This window comes from Trifolium pratense, linkage group LG4 (assembly GCF_020283565.1).
Source record: "Trifolium pratense cultivar HEN17-A07 linkage group LG4, ARS_RC_1.1, whole genome shotgun sequence".
Lineage (NCBI taxonomy): Eukaryota > Viridiplantae > Streptophyta > Magnoliopsida > Fabales > Fabaceae > Trifolium > Trifolium pratense.
The window spans coordinates 51,070,223-51,091,871 of record NC_060062.1 but is presented as its reverse complement, the minus strand read 5'-3'; the positions used below and the strand labels follow the sequence as shown (position 1 = coordinate 51,091,871).

At 32.0% G+C, this 21,649-nt stretch overlaps 3 protein-coding genes across 7 annotated transcripts; 2 read left to right on the top strand and 1 right to left on the bottom strand.

The window, feature by feature from the left end:
* The first annotated feature begins 4,145 nt into the window (after window positions 1-4,145).
* Window positions 4,146-9,801, top strand: LOC123882457 (probable serine/threonine-protein kinase PIX13). Its single transcript, XM_045931318.1, has 6 exons — window positions 4,146-5,074; window positions 5,155-5,507; window positions 7,282-7,417; window positions 7,514-7,656; window positions 7,960-8,083; window positions 9,038-9,801. Exons 1-6 carry the CDS (start codon window positions 4,990-4,992, stop codon window positions 9,430-9,432), a joined length of 1,236 nt encoding a protein of 411 aa, XP_045787274.1. The 5' UTR covers window positions 4,146-4,989; the 3' UTR covers window positions 9,433-9,801.
* A 2,530-nt stretch (window positions 9,802-12,331) lies between these two features.
* Window positions 12,332-16,742, bottom strand: LOC123882456 (dehydrodolichyl diphosphate synthase CPT3-like). Of its 5 annotated transcripts, none has more exons than XM_045931316.1 (4): window positions 15,334-15,508; window positions 15,161-15,227; window positions 14,636-14,744; window positions 12,332-13,499 (listed from the first exon to the last, which is right to left on the bottom strand). In XM_045931316.1, the coding sequence occupies exon 4, from the start codon at window positions 13,456-13,458 to the stop codon at window positions 12,397-12,399; it is 1,062 nt and encodes a 353-aa protein (XP_045787272.1). In that variant the 5' UTR covers window positions 13,459-13,499; window positions 14,636-14,744; window positions 15,161-15,227; window positions 15,334-15,508; the 3' UTR covers window positions 12,332-12,396. The 5 variants fall into 5 exon arrangements, with proteins under 5 accessions (XP_045787272.1, XP_045787271.1, XP_045787269.1 ...); XM_045931315.1 differs by lacking the exon at window positions 14,636-14,744 and adding an exon at window positions 13,765-14,053 and having other exon boundaries at window positions 15,334-15,507; XM_045931313.1 differs by lacking the exon at window positions 14,636-14,744 and having other exon boundaries at window positions 15,334-16,742.
* A 2,642-nt stretch (window positions 16,743-19,384) lies between these two features.
* Window positions 19,385-20,187, top strand: LOC123882455 (dirigent protein 19-like). Its single transcript, XM_045931312.1, has one exon. It carries the CDS (start codon window positions 19,437-19,439, stop codon window positions 19,998-20,000), a length of 564 nt encoding a protein of 187 aa, XP_045787268.1. The 5' UTR covers window positions 19,385-19,436; the 3' UTR covers window positions 20,001-20,187.
* The last annotated feature ends 1,462 nt before the right edge of the window (window positions 20,188-21,649 follow it).

Here is a 21,649-nt window from a genome sequence, read left to right as displayed (position 1 = left end):
CCACAACCAAATTGACTCATCATTTGTGTCCTTGAAATTAATGAGTTTATAGAAATAATTTTACAGCATTGCTATATGGCACGACAGCCAATAGCACGACAATTGCACGACAACTTTCTTTTCTAATGTTTTTTTTAGCAAAAATAAAAGAAAAGTGAAAATAATAAATTGTCACCGTCTACAAAGTAAAAGATCTGGAAACAAGACGAAGCAAAAATAGTGTCTTTGTCAAAGCAGCACAGGTACCTCAATCAAATGGTGGACCAGTGATCAAATACAGAGTCTTTCCATCATAGAGGGAGCAGTAAAAACAAATATCAATTTCCTTTGTGAATTAAATACAAAAATTAAAACAGTTTTTCCCAAAAAAATATAAAATAGAGGTGGAGATAAGGAGGAAATAAGTTTGATCGGTGACTTGTCTCGACACAACTACCACTGGTTGCTACCACAGTTGTGTTGCCATAGTCTCATCGTCGTTGTCCAAAATTGTTGTGGTCACGGTTGTCGCTGTATTTTTATTCACCTTCACCTTTGTTGTTGCCGTCGCCGTTAAATCTTAGTGTCCGGCGGAGTTGCAGATAATTGGGTAAGGGAGGAAGGAGTTTCGTGATGCTGCTACGTTTTATGAAGGATGTAAATGTAATTTTAGATCAAATAATATAATTGGATTGAGGTGCCACATCACGTCATCGCATTTGCACGATAAAAGGAAGTCGTGCACTTTAGCATTATTCATAATTTTAAGGTGTCCTTGAAATTCTATTAGTCTGTAACATCATTATTTGTGCTTATAGTTTCCAGAAAGCGTGACTACTAGAGATGTCAATGGAGCAGTACAGTGGCAGTGAATACATTCGCACTCTTCGTCACCGCTCAAATTATCCTTTATCCCCGATCTCATTTCTTATCATGGGGGATTTTCTCTCAATATTCATGTGGATCTCCGGAGTCTTTATGGAGCCCTGTTAACATAAAAAAATTATAACTAAATTTCTATTATTTTAAATCAATTAATTGTTAAAAAAAATTAAAATTTAATCATAAAACAAAATAATATTAAGAAATTATGTTGAAACATATATTTAAAAAGAGTAAAATAAAATTAGCAATTACATATTAGTTAGTATGAGGAGTGCTAGGGGGATGGATCCTCTCCCATTAATTTTCTCTCCCATGAAATCCTGGCCATCCACTTTTTTTTTTCTTTTCTACAAGTTGGTCAACCAAAAAAAGGTAATTGAGGGCAGAGATGCACACATGAGGGAATCCAGAGAAAATTTCACTGGAGACAACCCCTGTCCGGACGCACTCTCTAACACATACCAATTAAACTTTGCCACATCATCCACTCATTTTGTCTATGTAACTTGTGACCGGTTTCAAATGTATCCATTTATTTTATTTTATTTTTTATTATTTTTACTTAGATGTTAATATGTTTAATCTTCTTCTCTATCATATTTCACAATCCAAACCTGCAAAAAAAAAAATTACAATAACCCAAACCAAAAATTCATTGAAAACATATATCACACTTATTTGGATAGGAATCCGAAGAGAACAAAATAATTGAAATGGGAATCCGTCGACGTATTGTTGTTGTTGTTGTCCATTGAATCCATTGAATCACACTAAAATCTTTTCTTTTGAGCCCTTCACACATACTCCATGTTCTGACACCTTCTGTTCTTGACCTTTGACCTCAAATCCTGGTGGCTGCTTGCTTTACATAAACCTCTTCCTCCAATGGTCCATTTGACTTCACATCTAAGTAACTGATGCATTTTCCAACCATTATAGGCTGCAATAGTTACCACTATTCTTATTGTCTCCAATCTTGCAATAGGTGCATATACTTCATTAAAGTCTATTCCAGCTTTCTGAAGGAAACCTCTAGCTACCAATCTTGGTTTGTACTTGGCTATTTCACCATTTGGTCTCAGCTTCAGCTTATAAATCCACTTCACATCAATTGTCTCCAATCTTGTCAACAAGATACCAAGTATTGTTCTTCTCTATAGCATCTATCTCTTCTTTCATTGCTTCTAACCAATTTGAATCCTTCATGGCTTGATCCAAATTTATTGGTTCTGACTCTGCCATCATAGCCTCCTTATTGGTTGATCTGGTGCATTAGTGACTTCGATCGGTACTTCTTCTATTTCTTCAAGCACAGTTGTCACACCAAATGTTGCAGCATCCTTGTGTACAACATTACCACTCCAGTTCCAGCTTTTAGCCTCATCAAACTGCACATCTCTACTTGTAACCATCGTGTTTTCTGATGGAGAATACAATTTATAAGCCCCAGCTTTCTTCTAAGCTGTTCTGGCACATGTCTAAAACATAGTGAGCCAAACATCTTAAAAGTGACCAACACTTGGCTTCACACCAGTCCATGCCACATGTATTACAAACAACACCGCTTATTCACCTCAAGAGATAAATTTCTAACTATCAGGCTATTTGACAAAAATAAAATAAGATAAGTGTTTTATATTTTGTGAGAATTAAAATGAGACTTTCTTACTTTTAATGGAAATAGTAACTTTTTGTTTTAAACTGGAACCTAACCATTAAGTGTTAATCTACCATGACTTACTTTCTTGTAAAAATGTTTTTCTTTTTCTTCTTCATACTTTTTTTTTGACGGAATTTCTTCTTCATGCTTGGTCGTGCCAAATAATGCATTCAATATTTAGTTTTTATTTATTTACGACGTGCAATATTTGGTTATATCTTGTAAATTAAATATAATTGTTCACCAAAAAAAGAAGGTGAAATTCAAACATGCACAAATATTTGGTTTGATATTGAAATCTATAGATTTAGATCCTCTAAGATCATCTTCAATGGTGATACGACTTTGTGCATACATTACTAACAAGTGGTTAATTCTATAATTATTATTTTAACTTTGTCAAAATAAAAGATGTAATATTAATTGATGATGCGGTACCTTAAATAACATACTGTATCATCAATTTTGATACATTCTATGCCACAAGTCATCAATCTATGAAACTATTTTTAATACTCTTATTGAAAATGTTCTAAAGTGAATAAAATTTAAAGTAAGAAAATTAATGATTGTAATAATAACAACCTCATGATTTGTTATCTACTTTAAATTTATTAATTAACTATCGATATTATTCACATTATTACATTACATTATAAAGTGAATCACTTCCTTTCCTTTGGAGGATACGAATCTTGATGCCTATATATCTATATATATGCTTCTAATTGGAATTCAAACAGGCACAAAGTTTTAATTGTTAAACTAGCCATTTTTAATTGATTATTATATACTAGAATTCAATGGCTGTCATGACAACTATAGTATCTTCATAGCTTAATTTTTCTTGCCCTCTTTTTCCACATTTTCTTCCTTATTTATTATATGCTTATAGACTTGATACTTAAGTTTGTATTGATCTGGAGAAGATTATGTAGGCAACAACGTGGATCATATGTGATTAATAAATAAATTAATGTGGTTGCTTATAAAAAAAAATGTGGTGGAAAAATAGCTAGGCATCAGCCACACCAATTGGTGTTGAGCTGAATTTTGCACAAAAGAAAATGAAGATAATGAGTTGAGTGCTGCATTGGACATGTCCTAGCTAGTGCACTAGCTGTCTTTGACACATTTAGTTTCACACTAACATAACATAATATTGAAGTCAAATTTTGGTCAATTATTACTTGGCTAGTTTCTTCGCCTTTGAATTTGATTATATAAATATATAAAAATCAAGACACAAACTAAACACGTTCTTCCACTTTCTGTTTGATGATAGCTTTAATTCATTTATCTCACTCATTAATGGTATTCTTCATTTGTACTCTCTCCGTCCAAAAATGTCTAAAAATATAAGGGAAAATTAATCAAAAAAAGTTGATATATTTGGTTAAAAATTGAATTAAATACATCAACTTTGATTGACTAATTTTCCTTTATATTTTGGGATGGAGGGAGTCCTACATAATTAGTACTGAAAAGGACAAAAATCGTAAAAGAATACAATATGATCAACTTTAGATGTAAATTTTTTATGTGCAGTCCTAAATGGCTAAAGGAAAAAATTAAGGACATTGACAAGCACATTTTGATCCTAATAATAAAGGTTAATTGCGAATCAAAGTTCATTTAGTTGATAAGAAATTCACATAGTGAGTTCAATTCTTGCCATTAGTGTGAGCACTTGTGTGAGCACTCCTCATTTGTTATTTCATTACTAATTGTGGAATCGAAATCATCTAATGTCACCATTGCCATCAATGTGACTCAATCTCAACACTCCTACTTAGCTAAGAGGCAAATAACATATTAGTTTCTTTTCTAATTTTCGTAGTTTAGATGTTAGCCATATTCGTAGAGGCAAACCAAACAGCTCACTTCTTAGCTAAATTAACAATTTTATCCGGTATAGATTTTGTTTGGGTTGAAGAAACTCGCTTATCTTTTCACTGTCTTGACTTTTGATTTATTGTCACATTCAATTTAATAATAATATTAGTCATTTTTTTTTAAAAAACAAATAAAACTAGCCATTTTTAAAAAACAAATAAATCTAAAGAAAATCAAAATAATGACTATTTTATTCATCTCCAATCAAACTATACTAAATGCCATTAACTCTCTTTCTCTTTGACATGAGGGTTAAAAAGAAGAGAAGAAAAGAAAAAAAAGTTATAGCAAGAGTTTGAATTTATCAACAATTGATTTGCTAAGAAAGTACAAACAAACACAAAGAAGGAAACAACCTTGTTGACCACACAAATAGAAAATATCATACCATAACAGAACAGACAAAGACACCTCTCTCTCTATCTCTCTCTCTCTCTCTCTCTCTCTAAAACCAAGTCTTTCTGTCTAGCAAGATTACCATTTTCAACATTAAAATCCATCATCAAATTCAGTAATCAAGTGCTAACACCAAAACAGAGAGAAAGAAAGAAAGAGAAACAGAACTCCACATGGGTCTCTGTTTTTCCTTTCTCTTTCCTCCTTCTGCAACTCCCCAATCATCTTCTTCCTTCAACAAACCTCCTCTTTCTTCAGGCAAGTCTTCATCTTTTCCAAATTCCTCAAAATTTCCTCTGTTTCTGATAATAAACACTTTCCTCTGTTTTTTTTTTCAGGTTCAACAAGCACTATTGGATTCTCTGCAACAACAAGCAGTGCAGGAAGAAGCCAATTCTCTGAGGTTGCAAGTGGAAGCATTGATGGTACTAATGAAGGGTCTCTTCGATTTCCTCCACCAAATGGTCAAATTCTTGATAGACCAAATTTGAAGGTTTTTAGTTTTGGTGATATGAAATCTGCAGCAAGAGGGTTCAAACCTGATACATTACTTGGTGAAGGTGGTTTTGGAAAAGTTTATAAAGGTTGGATGGATGAGAAAACTCTTACTCCTGCTAAAGCTGGTTCTGGAATTATGGTTGCTATAAAAAAATTGAACTCTGAAAGTACTCAAGGGTTTCAAGAATGGCAGGTCAGTTTAATTTCAGCTTTTTTTCTTCTAATTATTGTTAAGTGTCTCACATCAGATGTGAGATAAGTCGAACATGAGTTTTATAAGTAAAGAAAATTATTAGCTTACAAGTTGCAGGGTTGAGTTATGTCCAACATTCAATTCTAAGATGGTGTAGAGTATGCTCCCATCTAGTCACCTGCTATCAGGTTTACGCTACCAGACCATCCACAATTTCTAAAAGAGCTGGGCGTGAGGATGCAATATTAGGGAGAACCACCAATCTTAATGAGGATTTTATGATAGAGTTAAGTATAGTCTAACCACAAATGAATTCTTGAATTCAAGTCACAACGAATGTGAGTAAAAGATTCAACCATCTTTGTTAACTTAGGTGATTGTTAATTTGGTCTTTGACATTGTCCGTGGAAGACTAATGTCATTGATAATAATTTTTAAATTTGAGATCATTTTAAATTTCATTAGTTTGTTCTTTTTTCAATTACTTTTGTAGTTGAAAATGTTAGAATAGTATTTTTCATTTTTTGTTTTTTTCAAATAACCTGATGGCTAGAAAATTCCATCTATAAGATGGATAAGTGGGTGTCCATGGTTCGAACTCCGATCCCTGCATATATAATGTAATGTTCCTATCAGCTGAGCTAATTGAATGGATTAGTACTACTAATGATTACTAATGTGGGTTGTCATGAATTAATATGGTTGGATGAACATGATTAGGCCATATATTTCTTAATTCTTACTACTATAATACAATAGGAATCTGCATTTAATTCAAAATCAAGAGTCTAGAAGATGGTCATGGAAAGAAAGAAGTAGGAAATTGTATGTGGACCCCACTAAATGACCTGTCCTTCTTCCATCCATTTGTTATCCTTGAGTCAAGTAATACGTTGTTGCCTTAGTTTCTAAACTATTGAATTCTTGACTCAAGAAATATAGATTATTCAAAACGCGCGTTTACCTTTCACTTTCAAAATTTTGTTCCATTTTGGCTGTTTGTTTGTGATAACTTCCCTTGACTTTATCTTTGAATAAGGGAAAAAAAAAAATATTATTTTCCTTCTGTCTATGTTTGAATGAGTATATTGTACATTTATTGTACATTGCATTCTCATTTCTCAAAGTGGACTATTTTTTAAGTTATTATTGTCCATATACACGTGGGAAAGTACCATAACTTATATAAAATGTAAGAAATTTCACAGCCACATGATCCTGATCAGACGACCCTTAGCTGTAACAACAGGAAATCCGTTTCCGAACTTTTGTATCTCAATATCATGCTATCATGTAGTGGTTTTTGTCATATTCCATTCAATTTCAAATCTATAGAATAGGCTTATAGCCATCAACCGAATTTATGCATGTATATATGTCAATCTTACTAATGTTTTGCCAAAAATGTTACTATTAAGTATTAACTAAAGAGGTAAAAAATCCTAGTTCAACCGGAGTTTGAACCCTCTTCCTCTATATGAGTTTCTAAGACTTGTCATTTCGTCTATAAAAAAGGAGTGCCGTATTAAGTCAGTGGTTGATGAAATTAAAATTCAAGTGTGGTGGTGGCTTAAAGTTAAGTCTAAGAGATTTGATTATCCTTTATCTTTATGGAGGACTAATCCGTTATATTGTCTCGGGTTTTTGGAGTCCGAGTTAGGGATTTTGTTGTTTTTGCCGCTTTGATGTTGTGGCTTTGAATTCTTTGCGTTATGCTTTTGCGTAATTCTTAGCCTTACTTTCTCTGCACTTCTGTGTTGATTGAACAATGCAGTCAGAAGTCAATTTTTTAGGAAGACTTTCTCACCCAAACTTGGTGAAGCTATTGGGTTACTGTTGGGAAGATGAAGAGCTTCTTCTTGTGTACGAGTTTATGCCAAAAGGAAGTTTGGAGAATCATCTCTTCAGAAGTATGTCGAGTTGTACTAAAGACAATCAATTAAAATGAGAATTCCTTGCATTAAATTTGAATATAATCTTGTTTCCTTTGATGTGTTTTTTGGCAGGAAATCCTAACATTGAACCACTTTCTTGGAACACAAGAATCAAAATAGCTATTGGTGCAGCTAGGGGTTTGGCTTTCTTGCATGATTCTGAAAAGCAAGTCATATACAGAGATTTTAAGGCCTCCAATATACTCCTTGACGGGGTCAGTTAGATTTTGTTTGTCGATTGACTCTTTTAAGTGTTTTTAGCTTATTTCTATAAGCTCTTTAGAATAACTTATGGAAACAACTTATAATTTATATGAAAATAGTTTGACTTTATTTTATATATATTTTTTTAAAAATAATTTCTGCATAAAAACGTATATGATAAGCACTTACTAGTATATAATAAACACTTAAACTAATAAGCACTTAACTAAATTGTTTATCTAAATAAAGCTATTTGATCTTATGAATGCATAATCTTTTTAAAACAAAATTGATTAGCTATTTGTTTCCTGCAGAGTTATAATGCAAAAATATCAGATTTTGGATTAGCTAAATTGGGACCTTCTGGGGGACAATCACATGTAACTACAAGGGTCATGGGCACATATGGTTATGCTGCCCCAGAATACATTGCAACAGGTAAACATTTCCTTACATAATTGGCAATTGAAACTATGTTTTGGCTTTGTTATTGTCTCATACCACTTAATGTGAACCAATATTAAAATGCTACATTAAGCAATAGGGAAATGGAAATATAATCAAGGGCATGTTTGCTTTTAAGAAACGTTTTCTATTTTCACTAATAATGAGAAAAATGTCACTTTGTTTTCCTTTTTCAATGATTAGTGGAGATTGGATATTTTTGAGCTCTCACACATTAAAGATTTGACCTAATTAGTTTTTATAAAGCTTAGACAATCCTCACTTCTTTTTAGACTGTTAGTCATGACCTAAATTCTACGACGATATTGACTAGGACGGTTAAAAAGAAATTAAAAACTAGACAGAACTGCAGGAAAAACTGAATTGTGGCTGATAGTTCACGAATTGAACCATTTGGATTCATTTCGTGAACTATCCGACATAGTTCAGTTCGATTTAATGCTTTGGTTCAGTTTTTGAATTTTTTTCAAAATCAATCCTAATTATTAGTTACTAATAGCAAATTCGTATGATTTGGATCAAAAAATAATTTTTTTTATAATTGTAGTTTCAGTTTGGAACCACATCTGTGCTCTGAACCTTTATATCAGTTCGGTTTGATTATACCAATTTGTTGTAATAGTTCAATTAAGTTAAATTTTCTTCCTGAACTATGAACAGTCTGAATATTAACTATGAAACACTGACACAAACAAGATGGCGGTGATGATAGAGAGTTATATTCTACCACTAACTTAACTTGTTTAGTTAAATATAATATAACTCTCTATTAGGTGACATGTAGGCACTGATAATAATTTAATAACATGTGTTTGTGTCGGACACCGGTCACCGGACATGAGATACATGTTCAACTCGAAGTTTATTACATATCTATTATCAAGCAAACAAAAACTAACATGTGTGAATTGGATGACAATTCAACAGGGCACTTATATGTGAAGAGTGATGTGTATGGCTTTGGTGTGGTGCTATTAGAAATAATGACAGCCATGAGAGCACTGGACACAAAAAGGCCATCAGGGCAACAAAACTTGGTGGAATGGGTGAAACCTTTTCTCTCCAACAAGAAAAAGTTGAAAGGCATAATGGATGCTAGAATAGAAGGACAATACTCACCAAAAGCAGCAATACAAGCAGCACAACTTTCTCTTAAATGTCTAGAAAATGACCCTAAACAACGTCCTTCTATGAAAGAAGTACTTGAGTCATTGGAAGCTATTGAAGCTATTCAGGTCAAATCTAAGGAATCTAAAAACAACATTTCTCATCAAGCTCCAGTTGTTCAAGCTGCTAGGCACCAAAGAGCTGTAAAAGTATAATTTTTTTTGTTAAGACGCAAAGGAAAGATAGGTTGAATAGAAAAATATAGGAAAACGGATCCGGATCCTCTCCTGCTTTTTTATGTCATGTTGTCCGTTAAGCGTTAATCTCAACCACTCATTTGTGTTACGACATGCGGTGAAGAGTGCTTTAACGGTGAGGATCCGTGGTGAACTATCCAGTCGGAGAAAATCCAGGTCCAAAATATAGGCTGGATTCAATCACTTAAATATTTTTTTTACTTGAAGAATATTAATTTCTTTTCTGCCGGTTGTGGAGGGGAGATTATTATGTTGTGGATGGGTTGATTATTTTATTGGGCATTTTGACTATTCTATGATTTTTTTTGTTAAGTTATTCATACTTAACTTTGAAGAGTGGGAAATATTTGGCATGTAAAAAAATAAAGCATATATAGCTGTCAAAAAAACTAAAAATAAAGCATATATATATATATATATATATATATATATATATATATATATATATATATATAGAGAGAGAGAGAGAGAGAGAGAGAGAGAGAGAGAGAGAATGTATATTATGAGAATGACAAAAATATATGAGAATAATTAATAGCCTTTAGATCAAAATCAAAAGGTTAAAATTAAAAGTAAGTTTTAAACAACAGGTGTAGGCAATTCTCTTTATTCCTTTTCATCTTCTTCAACTTAATACGATCAGTTTCCACCCAGATCTGGGTTTTTAAATCATAATAGAATCAAATCAAAGCAATCAAAGCAATATGAGTATTTTAAATGAAATTCTAGTTTTTGTTGTTTTTGAGATTCAAAGTCAGGTCCTTCATATTCTTCGTCGTTACAGAGGGGAAGAACGACGGCGACCTTGTGCTGTTCATGTCGGCGAAAGACGAGTAACTGTTCATGTCGGTGAACAACGACAACCCTACGCTAATGTTGACGAACGACGGCGACTACGAAAGAGAAGAATACGAGCGGCCAAGATTCTTTGTCGTCCCTTTTACACCGCCACCATATTTGTGTGGCTACTCTTAGAAATTTATTTTAAGGAGAATGTTAACTTGTGCCCTTAAGGCACATGTTAAGGAAGCAAAAATAGAAATTATTAAATGCTAATTTGTGCATTTTGACTTTTGAAGCATTAAATTTCTTGTATCATTAAATATTGAATTTCTATTTTGGTATATCTTAACATGTGCCCTAAGGGCACATGTTAACAAGACCATTAATATTAAGTTAAAGTTAATAATTAAGATTTATTTATGCCTAAGAAAAAAATTAATTTAATTTAATTTTATAATTAAAAACTCTAATTTTTAACTTATAAGTTAGAAACAATTATACTGAAAAACAAATATGTTAACATCAATTATAACTCATCTACAAATAAACCAAACATACACTTAACCTCACAAAAAATTAAGTACTTTTGAACATTCACTTAACAACCTCATTTATTTTATTTTTTATTGTTTTGTGTTATCTTTTTAGCTGTCTATCATTTGGAACGTATAGAATCAAAGTTGAACGAGTCTTCAAATTGTGCGATTCCACAAATCCCTTGACAAACAAACAAGCAAATTCTACCAAGACTCATAGATTTCCATTATTTTTCTACTGTTAAAGGAGTGGGAAAAACCTTGTCTACACTCTACACCCAAGGATTTCTTTCAAAACATATCACCATGTATTAGTTACCTTTTTGACAATAGTTTTTCAGTCTTTTACACTATAGTGTGTAATACTATTATAACCTGCTATTGAAATATCATGTGGGAGGCAATCCATTTTCACATAAAGAAAGTATTGGAAAAAATCATATACTAATACAAATTTTAGTCCAATTTAATTCCACGTTCAAGAGGACAGATAATAGTAATATGAATAAGGAAGAACATTTGTGCTAAACTCTAATATGGACCACTTCATCAAGTGGTCTATGGTGGATCAGTCACGAATAACATTATAACGAATACGAATTTTACAAAATCCACCGTTGAATTGAAAGTTTAGATCATATAGATCATCCATAGAAAAATTTAGAAAAATTGAAAATCATTTGATATGTTATTGAGACACATCAAGATTAACGGTTTATTAAATAACGTAAATATTGATGGGTCTCAATAACACATCAAATGATTTTCTAAAAAATTTATGGATAATCTATACAATATAAACTTTCAATCTAATAGTGAATTTTGTAAAATTCATATTCGGTAGATCACTTGTCCACGGTGGACCACTCCGTAGCATTAGCCGAACATTTATTGATTTAAAAATCCTACATTCACATGCATTCATTAATCACTTCGGTCTTTTTGGTAAGAATCACTTTGGTCTTTGATATGTCTTTAATTAGTTATTTTAGTCATCAAATATAATTTTTCTAATCAATTTTGATAAATTATGATATTATAGCAACAATATATCATACGTTTAGGCATCAAAATTGATAGACAAGAAACTCCATCCACCTGTGTTTATGCAATGACAATTAGGAAATTTAAAATAAAATTTCTTCTCAGGTTGGTATCATAAAGGTTGTAGTCAAACTCTTCTCCACCATCCTTTGAAAAAATTGCAGTGGTCATAATCAATCCTTTAGATAGTTATTTTCTTATTGATGAGTTTGTTGTTTCTGTTTAATTGGTTGGCATAATTAAGCCAGTAGGGTATATATATATAATACGATTGTTGTTTCTTTTCATCCTATTTCACACTCAAACTCCAATAATTTCCAATGAATCAAAGATAGAAAAACAATAAATTACCAACACAGTGTGCACAAATGGTGCTTAAAAAAAAAAGTGCACAGGTGATAGATACTTTGATCCCTTAATCATTTGGTCCTGGGTTCAATCTCCCGGTGTGTATGAAAAAACATTTGTTGAATGTAGTTGTACGTGGAGATACCTTTGGTTTAAAAAAATATATATATTATCACAAATTATATAATCTGAATTATAGCTAAGGTTACAATCAAAATTGTTTCTTTTTCTTTTCCAAGTAAAAATGATGCCTCTGAAAGTTCAATACTGCCCACACCAGGTGTCTCAGACCAATTTCAGGCCATAGTACTTTTGGTGCATACAAAGGGCATGCACTGGTCTGCCAAAGAAGAAAATTACTGAGACGAGCCTCTCCAGAAGTTCTGATCAAGATATCTGGATCAGGTGCCACGGCCATATACATGTGCTTTTCAATATCAACTAGTTGTATAGAAGCAGTCTCACCCTGCTTGTACTTTCTCTCTTCAGTTATTTCAAAAATCCCGTTACAAGATGTGATTTCACCTTCACTGTAATTACCGCTATGTTTTTCACCATTTTGCTCTAACAAAGCATCTTTCTCTCCAGCACCTTCAACTCCATCATGTAGACTACTACAAGCTTCGGTTGCATTATCTCTACATAAATCGCGAAAATGCAAATCAAGACCATTGTTTTTCAAGACCCCGTTGGAAACCTTACCTTCCTTGGATGCTTGAATTTCAATCCATTTATCTTTGCAGGACTCTTGAACAGCATGCACAATCTCATCAGTTGAAGTATAAGCAACGCAGATTAAAAGAACTCTCTCTTGGTTCTTGGCAGTAACTCTCATTGCCTTTTCTGCAGCAACCCTGACAGGCTCGGTCAATAGTTGCATGTTTCCAATGAAATGTATTCGAACGCCGTATTCATTGATAATGCTTTCCTGTTGAAGCAACTCCTCGATCTTTTCTCGCATCAAGTCCATGACTGATTGAACCTCTTTAGGCTTCCTTCTGAAGTTATCAATGCTAAATGCATAGACAGATACATACTTAATTCCCAATTCATAACAGTATCTAAGGATGGACAATAGAGCTGAAAATCCAGCCTTATGGCCACCACCGTCTCCCAAGTTTCTCTTCGTTGCATACCTTCGATTCCCATCCATTATGAAAGCAATATGATTTGGCAAAGGACCAACCGATAAAACAGAAAATATGCATCTTCTAAGATAACAACATAAACCTCCAAGCAATTGGCTTGTTATACCTCCTGAACTTTTCTGCATTGGAGTGTTCAGTAACAAAACTTGTAGGGTCTGAGATAAACCTGTATGAGAAGAAAATTTCATAAGAAAATTATTAGCCGTAGAAAAAAGTTGAAATAACAACAGTTGCACATCAAAATACGTGCTCAAATGAAACAGCTGCATCATTGAAAAGAGTATTGAAAAATAAAGTTCCATAACATTTAGCAATGCAATAAGTTAAAAAAGGCTAAAAACTTCAAATATAATAGCATGAAATAGTTATTTTTATTTTACTCTTATATAAATTAATTCAAAACTATTTATAATTCCTCTTGTACAACTTACATAATATAGTTGATATGTGCCAAGGAAAGATGCTACTACAATTTTCAGCACCTCTAACTCGGAAGATTTCAAACTGGGTATGAATAATCAAACCTAATGACTACAATCTGTTTACTTCTAAGTTCCAACTATCTTGTAGACCTAACGAAAGAAGGAACTGAGAAAATTTGTTCATTATTGTGGGAAACCGAGAAGCTAGTTAGGACATATTTTGTAAAAGAATTGGTAACGGAGCTTCAAAGTTGAGCACTTAATCACTCTCTTTATATCCCACATAGTTTAGGACATGCTGCTAAAAAAAAAATTAGTTGAAACCAAGTTAGGAGGAAAACTTGAGCAGAAGTGCATAACAAACAAAAGGGTTGTGTTTTACTTCTAATCACACAAGTTTGAAGAAAACAAAAAAATATCATTTATTTTGACTTTTTGGTTTTCAATATTTCTAATCAAAACCAAAGAAACAAAATCAAGAAGGGTAAGATTGGTTTGAAACTACGCTATTTTTATGTGTAGTACTCTTTATCTCCAAAGCTCCCACTCTTGTTTACCTTCTTTGATCTATATGTTCCTTATCACCTCACATTCACATTCCAATTTCCAAGAACAGAAAAATGATCATGGACCATAATTGAAAGAGAACAATGAAACAATAAAAACTAGGACAAAGTAAGAAAATCAGTAAGAAGAAAGTTGGAAGAACAACAAAACAACATGAAGAAAAAAATCCCAAATCAAAGATTCAACAAACCCCAAATCAATACCTTGCTGGGATTCATAATCCCAAATCAGAAAAAAAAAAATCTCAAATTAAAGATTAAAAAATACCAAATCAGAAAACCCTAAACAATGATTTTCATTTGAGACTCAATACCTCGATGTTGTTATGTTTATTATAGTATCTGAACTAGGAGGGTTGAAGGGGATTGGTTGGTGGCTACCATGTGCGGCATTGTCGGAGTTGTTGGAGTGCAGCAACAAAGCTAAATCAAAATCTAAGTGAATCTATCTTTCATCAAGCTTTGAGATGTCGGAGTTGTTAAGACTAATTAGTAATTACAGTTTTACGACACAAAATCACCAAGTACCACGTATAAATACGCAGAGCAAGAAAATCTGTATTTCCTTATAAATAATCAGCTAAATCAACAACACATATTGTTAAGAGTTCATATGTTTTATCTTTTGATTTGATGTAACTACTACTACTACACTTCATTGAAACCATAATAGTGATACACTTCACTCTAAAAAACAATTTCATTTAAACTATTACATGAAAGGAAAAGAATGAATATTCATAAACCTAAAAAGAGTGCAACAAACAATATGTGGCAATTTATCAAACACCTAAGCAGCATAATCAATATTCAATGTGAACAAATCAATCAGAAATTACCTTGAAAGAAGAGACGCGCGCACGTGTGAGATCGCCAGTGAAGAAGTTAAGGATACTGAGATGCAAGCTATGAAAAATTGAAAATAGAAATCGGTTATGATTATTATGAAGTAGTAGTAATTTATTATAATTAATAAAGAAGTAAAAAGAAATGAAGAAATAGAGATTAGAACCTTGGAGAATACAGTGTGCGTGCGTATGCGGGAATGAAAGAAATAATGTTGAAACAGTGTTCAATTGACTGAGAGATTACGACACTGTGTTTAGTGACGGCGACGACGGACCACACTATGCAATTTATATTATGTGTCACCCATTCATTCATTTTTATATTTATTTATTGCCTGCCTTCTGTCGATAAATAATTGGCTGTTGCACCTCATGGATGCTTATTTCTTTTTCTTTTTGGTTTCAGATACTTGGAAAAGTCATAACCACCATTATTGAAATCAATACATACACATCAAAATGTCCGCACGCGGAGGCTACCTTTAGTCTACCAAAATAAAAAAGAAATATATAGCATTAATTAGTTTTATCAAAAAATATAAGAGAAATTGACAAATACTACCCTTGAAATACTAAAATGAAAGTTAAATAAAAACGATAAATCTGTAGTCAAAATACACTTAAAAAAGAACGGAGGGAGTAGTTTTTAATTCTCTATCGCCACTTTCCTAAAAGTGTCATGTTGAATACCCTCAAATTTCTCAAATTTCTAATTCCAAGACCCCCATGTCTTTTGGCTTACAAACCTTTTCCCATTTAACCCATTGGATTTTTGTCGCTTCCCGATTCCCTCCCCAAAGATAATTATTAAACAAAGATTTAATGAGATAAATGATACTTGTTGGTGCCTTGAAGAAAGAAAGAAAGTAGATGGGCAAGGCGGACAAGACGGACTTTAACAGCATAAGCCTTCCTCCAATTGACAATGATTTACACTTCTAGGACGAGAGTCTTTTGTGAATAGAATCCACCACCACATCCCAAGTATGAATCCTCCTAGGATCAGCTCCAAGGGGAAGACCTAGATACTTTATAGGAAAGTTGCCAACATTTTCAATTCAAAATATCCGCAGCATCATCAAGACGGGAGGTATCCACGTTAATTCCCACCATAACACGTTTGTGAAAATTCACCTTCAACCCGGCAATGAGTTCAAATAAATGGAGAATAGCCTTCATAGCAAAAATATGATTCCAACTTCTTTTACCAATTATTCGAGTATCGTCCACGAATTGAAGATGAGAAATAGAAATCTCTTCCTCCCTTTCCACTCCATAACCCATGAAGCTTCCATCACTTAGTATTTTGTTCATAAGGACATTGAAACCTTGGGCCACCATGAGAAACAAAAAAAAAAAGAAAGCGGATTGTCTTGTCTTAAGCCCCTTTCCATTTTAAATTCTTTAGAAGAACATTCTGATGTTTAGATATTCTCTTTGATTCTTAATACCTGTGATTTTATAAGGATTTAATTTCGAATTATGTTGCTGTAATTTGTAAGTATTTATGTAATTTGTCTCTGATTCATATATGGGTTTCACCCCTCTACTCGTTACAGAATCAATATCATATATGATTCAAAAAGAAAAATTATATATATATATATAGAGAGAGAGAGAGAGATAGCCATTGGATCAAAAATGGATGGGTAAGATTAAAAAACATCATTATGTGTCTCTCTTACTCTATTACTATTTCTTTTATACTCATTTTCGCTTTCATCTTCTTCAACGCAACTTTCATCCATTATCTTGTCTCTTAGATTTATTTCTTCTCTTCAGCAGATTAATTTCTTCCCGACATCTCACGCCTGCTTGTTGTACTCAATTACTCATTCTATTTTTTAATTTTGATACAAATGTTGATTCAAGCCCTGTCAAATAATACAAGCTGTTTTGAAACAATCCAATTTGTTTAATTTGAAACCAATTACAAAATAAATGAAATTAACCATTGCAGATCCAAACTATTTTGATATACAGATGAGAAATCAATGAATTAAAATAGGCTAAATTGCAGTTTTGGCCCCCCACGTTTCATAATTGTGCGATTTTGGCCCCCCACGTTTCAAATGTGCGATTTTGGCCCCCCACGTTTCATAATTGTGCGATTTTGGCCCCCCACGTTTCAAATGTGCGATTTTGGTCCCCCACGTTTGCCCCCTTTTGCATTTCTTGGTCCCCGTTGACTATTTTGACCAAAAAATTGATGACATGGAATATTTTTTACACATGTCTTAATTGTATTGGCCAACCAAAATTTATTATTATTTTTTAAAAAAAAAATAATCAAGGAAAGGTCACGTGATTTTTTTTTTGGGGGGTTAATTTTTTTTTTCGGCAATGTCCTTTTGTATAATGAATGAATATTTTGAATTTGAAATATTTTGAATTATGATTTTTTTGTTAAACCAATTAATGAGACCAAGTTTTTAGATTCTGGTTTTTCAATATAGCATAATCAATTCTTGAAACCAATTAATGAGAATTTGGTAGAAGCAAGTGCATCAACATAATATTTGTGGTGGAGAATAATGTTCTTGAAAAAGTCACGTGACCTATCCTTTTTTTTAAAAAATAATAATAATAATAAATTTTGGTTGACCAATACAATTAAGACACGTGTAAAAAATATTTCATGTCATCAATTTTTTGGTCAAAATAGTCAACGGGGACCAAGAAATGCAAAAGGGGGCAAACGTGGGGGACCAAAATCGCACATTTGAAACGTGGGGGGCCAAAATCGCATAATTATGAAACGTGGGGGGCCAAAATCGCACATTTGAAACGTGGGGGGCCAAAATCGCACAATTATGAAACGTGGGGGGCCAAAACTGCAATTTAACGTGGGGGTCAAAATGCACAAATTAGCATTTAATAATTTCTATTTTTGCTTCCTTAACATGTGCCTTAAGGGCACAAGTTAACATTCTCCTAATATTAAATATGCGTCATTTTAGTAATAAGAATTTGACATTATAACACACAGGTATGCAGGCCCAACAAATTTAAAGACGATATTTTCTCTTCCCACCTCCCATGAATCTTTTATCCCCCTTGAATTTTTAATTTTGCCCTTGAAAAAACTTCGGTTCGTAGAAACCGAAGTTTTTTTTTTGCCTTGAAAACAAATTTCGGTTTCTAAAAACTGAAATTTACTCTGAATTTGCACTAGAAAAAATTCGGTTTCTGCGAACCAAATTTTTCTGCAAGGACAAAATTGAAATATTGGGGGTATAAAAGATTCATGGGAGGGGGGAATAGAAAACATCTTTAAAGACCTGAGGCAACAAATTTTAAGGTTTGATTCATGCTAACTATGAGCATCTTGGTTAAGGACGAAACTTTTTTTTGTATTAACATTAATATTTTTTTTTTTATATTTTTAAAGATTGATTACACAAGTTATAATATAATTTTATTATATAAGATTTTTTAACTATTGTCTTAAAGACACTAGTTTCTTATAAAAAAAAAATTAATGTCTCAAAGACACTAGTTAGCATTTTTTAATTTTAAGACCTAAAATTGTTAAAAAAAAAAGACATAAAATGAAATTTAAAATGGGACCTTTAAAATCCAACAACAACAAAATTAAAGACTTTTTTAATTAATTTTTGAGTAAATCAGCCAGTGGTAAAAATTAATAAGTAAAATTTATCCTATGACACCTAAAATAACTAATATTAATAAAAACTATTATTATTTAGATAAGAAAATAAATTTAAGACCTACTACGACTTTTTTACTTGCACAACCTTTTTGGATCGGCTTTATCTCAAAGGATGAGGTTCAAATCTCATATGTGCCGATTGCAAAATGACTATTATGGCCACTATTATTAATAATAATGTTCACATTTCATTTATTAACTTTTTATATAATTATTTTTATTAACTTAGGAAATTAGATGCATACATTTTGGTTTAATAGTAAAACACACGTTCTAGAGACACTCATCCACATATTTGAGTCAAATATTAGGGGATAGATATATCACAGGTAAGACATGGAAGTCTCAACAACCTTCAATTTATTACAATTAGATTAGATACCACATATTTAATGTGAAACAAAAAGTCTTCTTTGGGTCTTCCACTAAAACCTTAAAACAAATAAACAAATAAATTTTAGTAAAAAATTAAATAAAAAATAAATAAAATGAGAAAAAACCAATTTGTGTACATGTATATAATGAGACATAACTCTTCTTTGTTTTAATCATATCTTAGCTATAACAAACAATTAGTAACAAGCATTGTTAATTATGGCATCCTCAATATTACAAAACTATGTTATTGTTTTACTACTTTTAGCAATAATTCAATTCAAACCTACTTCTAGCTCTTCTCATCACCACCATAATCACTTAAAATCTCTTCACTTTTCACTTTACCAACATGAGACAATAAACAAAACAGGATATATCATAGTGAATGGTATCAAACAAAGTGCTGGAGTAACTGAAACTACAACACCTTTTGGAACATTATTTGTGTTTCAAGATCCTTTAACTCTTACATCAAATAGATCTTCCAAACTTGTTGGAATTGCTGAAGGTACTTCAATCACATCTAGTCTTGACGGGCTTCGAAGCATTTCAATTGCGAAACTAACTATTCGGGTGAAAAATTATAAGGGTTCGGTTTCTATTGTTGGTGGAACAAACAATATTAAAGTTTCGGATCATCCAATTGTTGGAGGTACCGAAGATTTCATGTTTGTTCAAGGATATGTTACATCTTCTCCCGTTGATCTTACGGGTATTACGGTTGTTTATAAGATTGAGTTTCATATTTATTGGCCTCCTTATGCAATTCAATCCTCATAAGGTTACCTAAAAATATTCTATAGTTTATGTTTTTATTGTATAAGTACGTAGGGTCAAAGCATCCAACATCTTCCCAATACGTTGTTTGATGATGTAATGAGAGTTTCAACTCCTTATCTTATTTTCTTGTAATTTTTTTGAGCTTAGATTCTTCCGTATTAAATAAAGTCTAATTATTCAAGAAAAATTGAGAGAACTACTGGTATTTCATAAATGAAAATTATCAACTAGTTATTTAGAATATTTAATGTTGGTCGAATTAGTAATTTTAAAGGACTTTTTAGTCTCATTCATGGACTAAATTTTCACCGATATTTGAGATGTTTGAAGACTAAATTGATGTTTTGTTTTAATTTTATTTTTGAAGAACGAATTTGATCTCTCTCATATTGATCAGTTTGAAGGTTTACTACTATTATTTCATTTTCAATTGAACTCTAAGTTTTATGGTCTTGGTGTGAATTTCTTCCTAGCTGGTACCGATTTGTATTTTGTTTTAATAAGATGTTGATGTTTACTGTGGTTTAACTTTTTTGTTATATTATATAATAATTAAATATATACCAGACTCACTGGATCATCTAATCTGATTCGGGTTTCAGTTCTGAAATCAAGTAATTTCGGTATCAAAATTTGTGTGTTTGCAATAATGCTTTAAGACATAATGAAGATTTGATATCAAAATTGTTTGTATGCCATAAAATTTCTAATTATTCGTTTAGATTTTTTTTTTTTTTTGACTAAATTATTCGTTTAGACTTAAGTGTGTAAACACATGAAAGATATGAATTTTTCTACGCCCTGTAGACTGTAGTCAATTGATATCAATTTTGTGTCGATAAAGCAAAATAACAACTACAACTGAGCATGGAAAAGTTATGAAAGTAATAAGAAACAACTAAGAATTCAAATTGAGATCAATATCGCAATCGCACACAAATGAGCATCCAAAATTTTCTCAGATATATAATAGTTAAACTCATAACAAAACTCAAAATCCATAAGCCAAGATAATTAAGACAACATTTCAAAAGTTAAGAATAAGACTCTTTGTCACACGGTCCAAGAAAAATGCATCATATTCATAAAAATTAATTAGATCTTCTCTTTCGGTGGAAGCTCGTTTAAGTTGAATGTGTTAATCCAATTAGCAGTTCCATCTCCTTTCCCACAAGAAGGCTCCACTCCAGCGTCAGGTGCAACATCTAAAGAAAAAACACAAAGAATATAATTATGTCTAAAAGAAGGAAATAGAAAAATTGTACATAGATGCTAGAATATCTGTAAACAGCATAATAAAGTATGATTTTAAATAAATTTAAACAAGTTCAATTTATTGGTAAGATATCACAAGATAAACTAACGCACTATATGAAATTAATAGAAAAAAAACTATAGACAAAATAAAAGACATAAGTTTCACGAGCAATAGTGCAAGCTAGAGATAATAACATCTAAAATGTCATTTTTTTAATCGCATAACATAAAAAAAAACATATTAAACAAAAGGTCAAATAGAAGAAGAAGAAAATAGAAAAACATATTAATATGATAATTTCTTCATAAATATATAAAATAATGAAAAGCAGATGAAATAAATTCTATGTATACACAACACACACACCATATGAAAAGAAATTCTCGTAAAA